The following is a 12,070-nucleotide window of genomic DNA, read 5'->3' on the forward strand; positions in this document are numbered from 1 at the left end:
TCAATCTGCTACTCTAAGTGTGCAAGTGGCATTTCTATCGTCTGACCTAACGGCAGAAGATAAACACGCTACGATAAGACCACGAGACATATTGCTGACACTCGCCTACTTCGTTAGAGCGACAAATCAAATAATCTGATGGTGTGTGTACCGAAGGTCTTACAGTACGCACACCACACAAACCTTCCAATTATAGTGTTAAAATGTTCTTGATGAGTTTTCGCGGATGCCAGAGTAGTGATAACAATCCTTTACTTCTAGCTTCATCGATACTAAATTCTGGCAGAGCAGTGTTCAATTTTACGTGAGTATTTCACTGGGAAGGTGGGAGCTTCATCCTGTTAAGTGACAAGATTAGCAGAAGCATAACAAATGTTCGTCTAAGTGGTACTGGCACCCACACCCTTCGTTCATTGGGAAAAGTCAACTTTACCAAATCCACAATGACTTGCAGGTTTAATGTTATAGTGACTGGCTTTTCTGCTCCTCACTGAATAATAGCCTGTCGCTGAACTCATCCTTTGGTAAAAGGTTCTGAATTTTACTGCTGTTGGTTGTGCTTTTTGTCTTGCTTGCTACTCCCAACTGCTGGGAGAAATGTACTTGCACTACTTATAGCGAGGAGGTTTCCTTAATTTGCAAGTAGTCCCCGTTGCCGATTTGCTTGGGCTCTTTACACAAACAGCTCGAATCCTCCGCAGTACCTTCTTTGACGTCTGTGGGCGACCAGGACAGTTTGTAGTCCATAAATAATCCGCAATAGTTGCACTCAACATTATATGCAGTTCAAATGCGGTTCGCACTTGTTAAATTGTCTTCTAATGTGTATTTGCACTATCAACCGTAGTATGTGTACATCTCATAAACTGCTATCAGGCCACCATTTATTAAAAACAGAAACAGAGTTTTTGTGATGAATACGTGAATTACACACCCAAGTATGAAACTTATTGTTGACGAACTCACACGATCATCTAGCGCCGCATGCTATCCTGGATCACGTATGTTATTTCAAAACAGAATAAATCAGATTTACTTTTTATAAACCCTTTTGATATTATTTTTCTATCGTTATGTGTATTTAATCTTTTTTTTTCGTACATAAAATAAGTTAGTTTCACTAACAGTTGTGAAGATATGGTTTTAGAGCCTATCAATTTTCGTTACTTTTATTTTGCAGCTTGTGAGATATTCCGCCACTAACCAGATTTTTCTTCAAATTGCACTTTATTTATACTAATTTTTTTTCCATTTCTTGCAGGATATCAAAATCAATGGCGTGGCGCCATGTGACAACAATGACGAATTGGTTGTGGCAATTCGAGAGCATGCTGTTGAAAGGATAGAGCGGTCGGTACTAGAGGCGAACGTCACAACTGAAGTAACAAAGGAACTTCCCGTTGGCTTGAGCGTGAGTAACACAATATTAACCACTTCCTAAGTTGCTGGAACTACAGAAGACAGTCTCTTACATGAAAGACATGACATACTCCCATTACTCCCATTGATGTAGTTGATATGTAGACTCAGCACGTTGTTTGAACAAAACTCAAAAGTTCTAGATACAGCTTCAATTCATTTTGCATTGAAGATATCTAATTTGTAAAAGAAATAGCTGTACTAGATACCAGAGCCAAATGCATCAGTCTGCTCGCTTTAATCTGTGCTTACTCCTCTCCTCAAGGAAAACTTCACAGGTCATATGTATGTATTTACGAAAATGTCGCGCATCATGCAATATTGACAGTAATATAGCTGCATTAGTAAACGAGGGGAGTAAACAAATTAAGATCAGCGTAATTAACAGGTACAGATCAGTAGCGCCCACAGGGATGGGGGTGGGCGCTGTGGGGTGGGGGTAGGGGGGTTGAGAAGGGGCGGGGGACTGCTCCTACTCAGAATTCGTTTAGGTTACCGATATGAAAAAGGGTGTACTGTAATACAACTGTATCCGAGTTTTTTGGCGACTTACAGTTCTTGGAAAATGATTATAAAAAGATCTGAAAATAACCATAAAATGGTATAAATATGATACAAAATATAAGTAACGTGAGCTGTAAAATAAATGGGAGTTTGGAACTGAAATAACAAAAGGATAATATTTTTCTTTAATAAATATCATTCTTCGATGCTGTGCGAAAATTATTGTGTAATCATTTTGCAGAGCTATCGCAGTGTATGACAGTCGGCATCAGAGGATCTCGAAACTGAGGGAACTTCTGTTTCTCGGACTATCTGCCCTTGTAGTTCGAACATTTACTGCAACTGCTGGAGCGTGCTCTTTGATATTTTCCTTAACTTATAAAAAGTAATCTAAAAAAAATCGACTCACAAATGTCGATCTTTCACGAGTGGACGTACACTCGGTACAATATCGATACTAAATATCGATATTTTTGATTCAGTAACAATCATTGGCACAAGTTAACAGCATTAAATGACGTGACGGTTGCAATAGGCAAATGAACTATCAGTTGTTTTAAAGGACGTCTTATTCGCCTTTGACTGTAGGAATGATTTATGTCACAATTGCAATTTCGCCCTTTCCAAGTGGTACTGCAAAAGATTTTGTTGCAGCACATGTCAGACTTCAAAATCCTCCGACATGGATGAATGTTATCGCCAAAACAGATCTTTTAAAGTCTGACATGTGCTGAAGCAAAATCTTTTGCAGTACCACCTGAAAATGGCCCAAAGGCCGAAATTGCAATTGGGAAATAAATAATTCCTACAGTCAACGGTGAATGTAATGTCCTTCAAAAAATTCTACATGACTGCGAACCCCGGCCATGGGAAGTTAACCATCAGTTTATTTTCGCCACATATAAATACATTCTAGAGCGACATTGTTGCGTTTCTCCTGGAGCAAATGCGTTGTTCATTCTTTCCATCATTAAAAGAGCAAACTATTGTGTCAATAATGGATGATAAACACAACCAAGTAAAATCTTAAAAACGATACCACAAATGAAAATTGAAATACAGTACAGTACCTCCATGAGGAGAAATGCCAAATTAATTTTAAATTTGTTTAGCCAGAATATTCGGGATTGATACACGTCAACAAAGTCTGGCAATTACTGTTAAGCTGTAATAAAATGAAATGATACTGCCAATCAACTGAGTGAAGAAACTACTACATCTGTATGCGGTCCCAACAAGACAACACCTATATCAGATTTCTTTTCTCCTGATCCGATATGGACCGATTACGTGACCCGATGTCGACCAGCGTCTACTTATACATCGGACCTGTATTTTTCCCGATCCGATGTAGAACTATTTCGTGTCCTGTGGTCTTTTCTGTGTTGGTTTCTGCTGGAGACGAGCGTTCGTCTGAATAAGAGACTTAGAAAAAAGTGTGGGATCCCCAGTTTAACTGACGAAGATAGAGAGGCCAACGTAAGTATTCGAACATAAACATGTTTGCTAGTTCTGTCATTATTATAGTTATGCATAGAAAGCAGATAAAAATACAACTGGTACAATTTAATACAGAGTCTTCTATTAAACAAATGCAACTGAAACATATTTCCACTTCCAGGAAGAACTAAAATAGCTTCTTCATCTGGAACGAAGTATTCGAACAGAGGACAGCTAGTATTTAGTTAACATCTCCTTTCTACGAATTACTGCTGTTAGCCTTTTGGACACTGTCTGTAAATGAATTCTGGTGACTGCAGTGTGCATATTTCTCCACTTGGAAGAAGTTCTTTCAGATGGTCCTTACTTCTGATGTGATGGTTCCTAACATGATCTTCGTATTCATTCCAGATGTTCTCTGTGGGATTTAAATTGGCGATTAAGGCAGTGTCTTCAAAGTGTGAGGAGTTTTGTACACGATCCAAAGCTTCATAGTTTCAGCTGAATACTGCCGGAAGTAGAAATCATTTCCTAATCGCAGAGTCTTACACACATCTTAAGATCCTTAATACCAACTCATCCGTGATCCCATCAATAAACGCCGATTCCCCAATGCCTGATGGAACCAAATAGTCCCATATCATTACAATGCCGCCTCCAAGTTTCACTGCAGCTACCATGTTCTTAGGTCTCCATTCTGTATTTGGTAGTCTCCACACAGACATCCACGACGATTGCACTAGCTGAATTTGCTCTCGTCCCACCAGAAAATGTGATCCCAGAATTAGATTGGTTTCACCACCTACTCGTCAGCAAGTTCTAGACGCTTTTTTGGATTCACATGATTGACATATGGTTACCTCGTATGAATGCGAGCATTGCAACAACTTAAATTGGGAAGAACACACAGAATATGTTTTAGGAAAGGTGAACCAAAGTCTCCGATTAACTGGCGGAAGATGACGGAAGATGCAACAAATCTACTAAAGATACTGCCTACACCACGATGGTCCGTCCTCTTTTGGAGTACTGCCATGTGGTGTGGGATCCTTACGAGGTACGATTAATGGAAGACATCGAGAAAGTTCAAAGAAAAGCATAACGTTTTGTCTTATCGAGAAACGAGAAATGAGTGTCACGGCCATGATACAGAATTTGGGGTGGACATAATTAAAACAAAAGTGTTTCTCGTTGCTGTGGGATCTTAACACGGAATTTCAATCATCAACTTTCTGCTCCGAATGCGACAATATTTTGTCCAAGCCGTCCTACGTAGGGAGAAACGTTGATAATAATAAAATATGGTAAATCAGAGCTCGCACGGAAAGATACAGGGGTTCGTTCTTCCCCCTGCGCTGTTCCAGAGTGGAATAAGATAGATTTATTATGAAGGTAGTTCGATGAACCCTCTATCAAGCACTAAAGTGTGATTTGCACAGTATCCATGTAGCTGTAGCTGTAGATATAACCGGAACTATTTAAAACCTGGTCAATTGTTCTTGTGAGAACCCCAGTGCCAGAATATCGTTCAAGGATTCCTCCGATTTCAGATGCCGCCATCCTCGGATTTTACTTCACCATTTTTATTATTTTCCCCCTGTCTCTAGTAGGAAGTTTCGAAGGAGCGCCACGTCTCGGCTTATTCACAACATTATTAGTCTGTTCGAAGCACTGAATGGCAGAGAACACCGTAGTTTTGTTTCTGTTGACTGCACCGGCAACTTCAGAGAGGAATATGTGTTGTTTGTGGAGATTAATTGCAATATTTCTCTCTTCCAGCGTTGTCTCTTCACATTCACGCCCCATTTCACTCGTGAACGCTTACAGGTACACCACGACTGTGAGCGACTGTTGCGAGGCGAAGGATGAATACAACGGCTTTGTGGTGGGGCACAAAGCAGTCGTACCACAGTAACTGACAAATATGTGAACTACTATATTACAAATATAGTTTCTGAGACACATAATGATAACGTTTATATGTTTACAAATTCGTAGATGTGCAGGACAGTTTTTTGAAACCTGCCAGTCTTTACAGAATTACCCAGATAAATTCAAGGACTATTACCATATGACTGTAAAAATATTTGATATTGCTGAAGGCGCAATCAACTATAGGACTGATCAACTTGGCATATTTAAGGCCCAAGCAGAGAGGTGCACAAGTGCAAAATCTGTATATATAGCAACAACAATGCACCACGAAGGCATTATCCGAATGGGATTGGAAATCAGTAGATGTGATGTACATGTACATACAAACAAATGATGACAGTTTCAGAAAAACTGGATGATTTGTTCAAGACAAAAACTTCACAAACTGAGCAAGTCAATAACGTGTTGGTCCACCTTTGGCCCTTATGCAAACAGTTATTCGGCTTGACATTGAGTGATAGAGTTGCTTGGTGCCCTGCTGAGGGATACCGTGCCAAATTCTGTCCAGTTGGTGCGTTATATCGTCAAAATCCAGAGCTGGTTGCACGACCCTGCCTATAATGCCCCAAACATTCTCAACAGGAGAGGGATCCGGCGACCTCATTCGTTAAGGCAGGGTGTAAGGAAGCAGGGTTGCCCACTGCTATTCTGTTTTGGTTTCACACTCCTTCAGTAACTTAGTTAAGCAATGAACTTTTATTTTTTTTACATTTTCACTACTCAGATTCCGACTACAGATTCTGTGACCTTCAGCCTCATAGCACAGAATTCAGAAATAGTTTTCCCCTAGTAAAATCTATTATTTCAGTACATTCTAGTGTCTATTCTGAAAGAAATGAGCTAATTAGTTTTATTGGAAATGCATCCTATTACAAGTTATGAACAATGACGTATATTGTGCAATAGATATTAAATAAAATTCGAGTGAGCTAATAAATCGAATTCATCTATAAGACTGCATCCAAAAGAAAACCTAAATTTTACTGATTCCAGCAAAGTGTTTAAATTAACCTAAAGTCTATTAGTTAAATAGATATTAAGACTTGAAATCTGTAGCCTGTATGACTTGCAGTGCCAATTGTGACCAAACTATTGAATAATTCCGAGATCTGTTTTGATACTTTTGCTACCTATATTTTTCTACATAAAATGACTCCAGTCTCAACTTTGTAAGTGCATTAATTGAGGATTAAGTAAATTTGAATAAGTAAAAGCTATTGTTCAAGAGGGCTGCCATGGTTATAAGTCGGGAATTCCCACTGCGGATGCATAAGTTAGTTCTGCGTATTTAAATTGATACAGCTCACTCATGTTATTTAAGTAATAAAACCCAATAGTTCAAAACCAATTAGAAAGGATCATTTTAACCCTGGGAAATTATAAACTATAATATATTAACAGAAATAGTCAAATATTCAAGCACTCGTCTATATAAGGTCCGAGCTGGTGCAGTTCTCAGTTAGTTCTCGGTCAGATTCTCATGGGGCAAAAGTGCGGGAAGTCGGTGCCGGCATGTGATGTGATAATACTTGAAACAGAACCTTAAATTTTCCGGTAGGTACCAAAAAAGTGTAATTGTATTCGGCTTTGAACATTTAACGTGTGAACATTGTTAAAGACTGGAAGTTTTTGACCTATCTAATGTGACGATTGTTAAGTGTAAGAGGCCTGGTCACGTGAATATTGTGTGTGTGAGTGATAACAAATAAATCGCACTGTGGTTGTGATAAGTGTTCAACAATGAATATGGTCTTGACTTCTGATTTTGGAAAACATAATCTAGGATCCTGGTTTCTTAATTGCAGTGTGATTTGGGTGAGACGGATGCAGCTACCGAGAAGACAATACTGAATAAGCAGCAAGGTAGGTCAGGAACACTGCGCACTATCTACTGGGTGTCCGCCCCCGGTAGCGGAGTGGTGCCGGCACGGTAGCTCAGCGTGTTCGGTCAGAGTGTTAGCTGCCCTCTGTAATAAAAAACTGAGTTAATCGATCAACGACGAACTTCAACGGATGTCTTACGGCGTCCGCCCCGAGCAGATGCAACGAACAAAAGCGAAAAAATGGGATTAAAAAAGAAAAAGTGGTCAATCCCAAGGGCCCGGGTTCGATTCCCGGTTGGATCGGAGATTTTCTCCGCTCAGGCACTGGGTGTTGTGTTGTCCTAATGACGATCATTTCATCCCCATCGACACGCAAGTCGCCGTAGTGGCGTCAAATCGAAAGACTTGCACCCGGCGAATCGTCTACGCGAGGGGAGGCCCTAGTGACACGACTTTTTTTTTATTTACTGGGTGAGGAAATGTTTCACTACATCCGGTTGTGACGTGAACTTTAAGCAGCACTAATACATGGATTCAGCCCGGCAATTTACAAGGGTTTTGCGAGCATGTAGACAACAAGCAAAAGCTGTTGCCGCATGCGGGCGGGCATTATATTACTGAAAAGTAAGCCCAGGATGGCTTGCCATGAAGGGGCAAAAAAAACGGGGCGTAGAATGACGTTGATGTACTGCTGTGCTGTAAGGAAGCCGCGGATGACAACCAAAGACATCCTGCTATGAAAAAAATGGCACCGCAGACCATCAGTCGTGGCTGTCGGGCCATGCGGCGGGTGGAGGCAACGCACCGCAGTCCGCGGCGTTTCCAGACACGTCATTGCTGGTCATCGAAGTCCAGTTCGAAATTGAAGACAACGCTGAAGACAATTCTACTCCAGCAATCAGATTCCAGGCCGAAGACGCATCTGGAGATGCCTCTGTGAGGAGTGGGATACCAACCTGACTGTTGTTGATAATTCTTCCGAGTTATATGGCCGTGGTCCATGGAATTCTTCTATTCCTGGACGAAACGTTACGAATAGAAGAATTCCATGGACCACGGCCATATAACCCGGAAGAATTATCAGCTACAGTACCATCTGGTCGTGAAAGCCTTCATTGTATGACCAACCTGACTGTCGTCAGCCGTAAGGACCGACAGTCAGGAGTGATGGTTCTGGGGGTATATCTGTTTTCATAGCAGGACTCCTTTGGTCGTCTTCCGCGGCACCCTTACAGCACAGAGGTACATCGACGATATACTACGCCGCGTTTTGTTGCTCTTTATGGTAAGCCATCCAGAGTTTACATTTCAGCAAGATAAATGCCTGCCCACACACGTCGAGAGCATTTACTACTTGGCCGGGAAGGTCAGCGGATATATCCCCAATTGAGAATTTTTGGAGCGTTACGAGCAGGGCCCTCCAGCCAGATGTGGAGCAACCCGTTATTAGCTTGCTCAGTTTGTGAAACTTTATCTCTTGAATAACTCATCCATTTGTTTCCCTGTACACGTACATCACATCTACCGATTTCCGTCCTATTCGAATAATTCCATTGCGGTGTATCTGAGAAAACCCGCTAAACCCGCTGGGCAGAACAGTGATTAGGATTGTGGAAAGGGCCAAATAAGGTGTTGATCAGTTTCACATCAAAATACCTTTAAATCAAAACAGCACATAGCCGAACCTTTACAACTACGAGTTTCAAAATCTAATTCTTAAAAATTAACAAGATAAATTTCAAGTCACTGAAGACGTGCAGTTAAAATTGCAAATTATATATATATATATATATATATATATATATATATATATATATATATATATATATATATAAGAGATAGGCGGAAAGCCTCAAGGAAAAAGTGGATAGAACAAAGGTATACAAGGTGCAATAAAAACGCCTGAACGCCACAAATAAATTTCAAAATTTTAAAATATTATATTACATAATCTTTTAAGGCAGAAGGCTTAAGGGGATATTTGAGAATGATGCTTTAAGCAGCTGAAGGCCCATAGTTGATTTCCCAAAAATTAAAAAATACGTTAACCTTTAAGTTTTCAGTGGGGGAAAGTACACTAAATTAAAAAAAAAGAAACAAACAACGCAAGGACAATAACTAAATTTAAGAATAAGGTTTTAAGCGGCTGAAGGCCCACAATTGATTTACATAGATTGATTTACATAAAACACAATAAATTTTTTTTCTTTTAAAGCATTGGCTATAATAGATTACCAACACACCATTGAACACCCATGAAAAGGGCAGTATAGACAACGGCACTCACCCCCACCCCCTCGTCCACCGGTGGGCCTGCCCTCGAAACATTAACGTTCACTTAGGTGAGACAGGTGGTGGGCCCAAATACACTTGATCTATCGGTAACCCAACCAAGAGACAGTCACGGACCGACCGACCAAACGACTTGCTAGCCACCAAACGGTACATAAAAACTCAAAGACCAAACAGTTACAGATGTGATTATCCACAAATGAAATATATATATTAAGGTGTCAAAACTACACACCATATTGGACAGCGACAACTGGTGTGGAAAGGACGCTGCCTGAAATTACGTTAGTGGTCATGGCAGGTAACCGGAACACTAACGGCCACAAGGCAGAAAATTCCGCTGGTACACTTGAATTTGAAGTAAGGTAATACAGTTCACTTCACCAAAAGGAACACTGCCTAAATTTACGTCATTGGCCAGGGCAGGTAACAAGAACACTAATGGCCACAAGGCAGACAATTCCGCTTGTGCACTTGAATTGTAGTGAACCAATACAGTTAATTCCACCGCATGGCGGCTCGATTTCACCACTACAAACACTCGGTGTTGTTCACAGGAAAAGTTCCCCAACAGCGAACCACCGAAACGAACGACACAACATGAACGGACGTGGCTTGGTTACTTAAAACACCACTCAACTTTGACATCCTGGGTCGGTGAGCCACGAAGCTCGTAGAGATCGAACAGCTCCACACACGCTCCAACACTGCGCAGGGACCGCCAGCGGACCCAGCCGACTGCACCGCACGGAGATATCCTCCCTGGTCCGCAGCAACCGACCTACTCCCTCAGAATTCCGATAACATCTAAAATAGTCGTCAGTGGAAATAATGCCAACTACACACACAACCTGACAAACTTGCACGAAGACCTGAACGATACCCAACAGTAACTAAGCACACATTAAGACAAATCAGGAGTCGATGCACACACACACACACACACACACACACACACACACACACACACACACACACACAGCCGACTCATGAATGATTGGTGAGCCAAAACGCGTGGTCCGGTAGGACGACCTACCGGCGATCCACCAAGACCGTGGCCCGGCTCAAGTGGTGTGTGGCGGCAATGGTCGGGCGAGCCATGTCGACGCAGACCTCACAACTCCGACGACTGCACTAGTGCCGCATTGCAACTCCCCGACTGGCAGGTCCGGACTGCTCTTCAGACGCGTCCCAAATGACTGGCAGCTCGAACTCGTGACCCGAACTGCCTTACGACAGGGAGTAGCCGAGCGCTTCTAGGCGCTACAGTCTGGAGCCACGCGGCCGGTACTGTCGTAGGTTCGAATCCTGCCTCGGGCATGGATGTGTGTGATGTCCTTAGGTTAGTTAAGTTTCAGTAGTTCTGAATTCTAGGGGACTGATGACCTCAGCAGTTAAGTCCCATAGTGCTCAGAGCCATTTGAACCATTTGAACCTTCCGACAGACAACGATCGGGAAGTAAAAGCAGTCGAGCAAAGATACGAGAGGGGATATATTGATACACGCTGCTAGCGCCGCTCACAGTCAGGCAAAGCAGAAACTCAGTGACACCAGTAATTTAAAATAACGTAGTGAGGTGAAGTACGTTAAAAACATGGTTGTAACTTGAGCCACGCACGGCTCAGTGTCTTTTCTTGCCTTAGTGTCTAGACTGAAAAATAATTAGTGGCGTGCCCGCATCTCGTGGTCGTGCGGTAGCGTTCTCGCTTCCCACGCCCGGGTTCCCGGGTTCGATTCCCGGCGGGGTCAGGGATTTTCTCTGCCTCGTGATGGCTGGGTGTTGTGTGCTGTCCTTAGGTTAGTTAGGTTTAAGTAGTTCTAAGTTCTAGGGGACTTATGACCACAGCAGTTGAGTCCCATAGTGCTCAGAGCCATTTGAGCCAATTAGTGGCGTAAGACTGACACGAATGAAAGTATACGACAGTAGTCGTAACAGCAAAACTTTTCGAGTAACCATGGCGCCGCTAACAGTTCTGAGCGAGAGCTTTGAGAATGTGTGGCTACAAGCCACCAGTGTGAAATATTTCCTAGTTACTAAAAATCTATTTGAAATGTAATTTTTTCGAGTAACCTTCCATGTAATTGGGCGTACATTTCAGAAGGTCAGTCTTAACAAGAAACAGAATTCTAGTTCAGCACGTTACTTGACACAAATTACTGTACAATTGTACCTGTTAAAAGATTTGCTCCACATGGCGTCCTTTCATATGGGGGCAGTACGGCACTCGTCTCCGTAGAGAGACACTAAATCTTTAAAACACACCCAGATCATCTCGTAAATCTTGACACCACTGTACAGGATAACCACAATGTCCTATTACCCGATATCGCGTGTCTACATATTCGTAGATTGTGGCATCGTTTTAATGGGGGATCATGACAGACGACAACAGGCGTAGTGTAACTATTATTTATTCCAAAGTGCCTGTGTGTAAGCCATAGTTTTCATAACAGAGTATGATTCTCCTCTACGTACTATATGAAATCCACCTCAGCGATGCTGCCGCGATGGGAGCAAACGCACGTCGAGTAGCATCCGTAAGTACATAAAATACCCCACAACTGTTTATGAACTCCCGTAATACACTGTCGCAAGATGAGAGATCAAGACTACGGAGTAGCCATTCCAAAGGTACAGGCAAATGGACAGAACCAC

General features: G+C 42.0%; 1 protein-coding gene across 1 annotated transcript in view; it reads left to right on the forward strand.

Annotated features, from left to right (window-relative positions):
• The window catches only part of LOC126262765 (uncharacterized), a 78,448-nt gene that overhangs the window by 39,457 nt on the left and 26,921 nt on the right, over positions 1-12,070 (forward strand). The window contains exon 2 of the mRNA XM_049959578.1: positions 1,262-1,411. Coding sequence (XP_049815535.1) covers positions 1,262-1,411 — 150 coding nt within the window. The remainder of the gene's footprint in view (positions 1-1,261; positions 1,412-12,070) is intronic.

The sequence above is a fragment of the Schistocerca nitens genome, chromosome 6 (assembly GCF_023898315.1).
Source record: "Schistocerca nitens isolate TAMUIC-IGC-003100 chromosome 6, iqSchNite1.1, whole genome shotgun sequence".
In the NCBI taxonomy this organism is placed as follows: Eukaryota; Metazoa; Arthropoda; class Insecta; order Orthoptera; family Acrididae; genus Schistocerca; species Schistocerca nitens.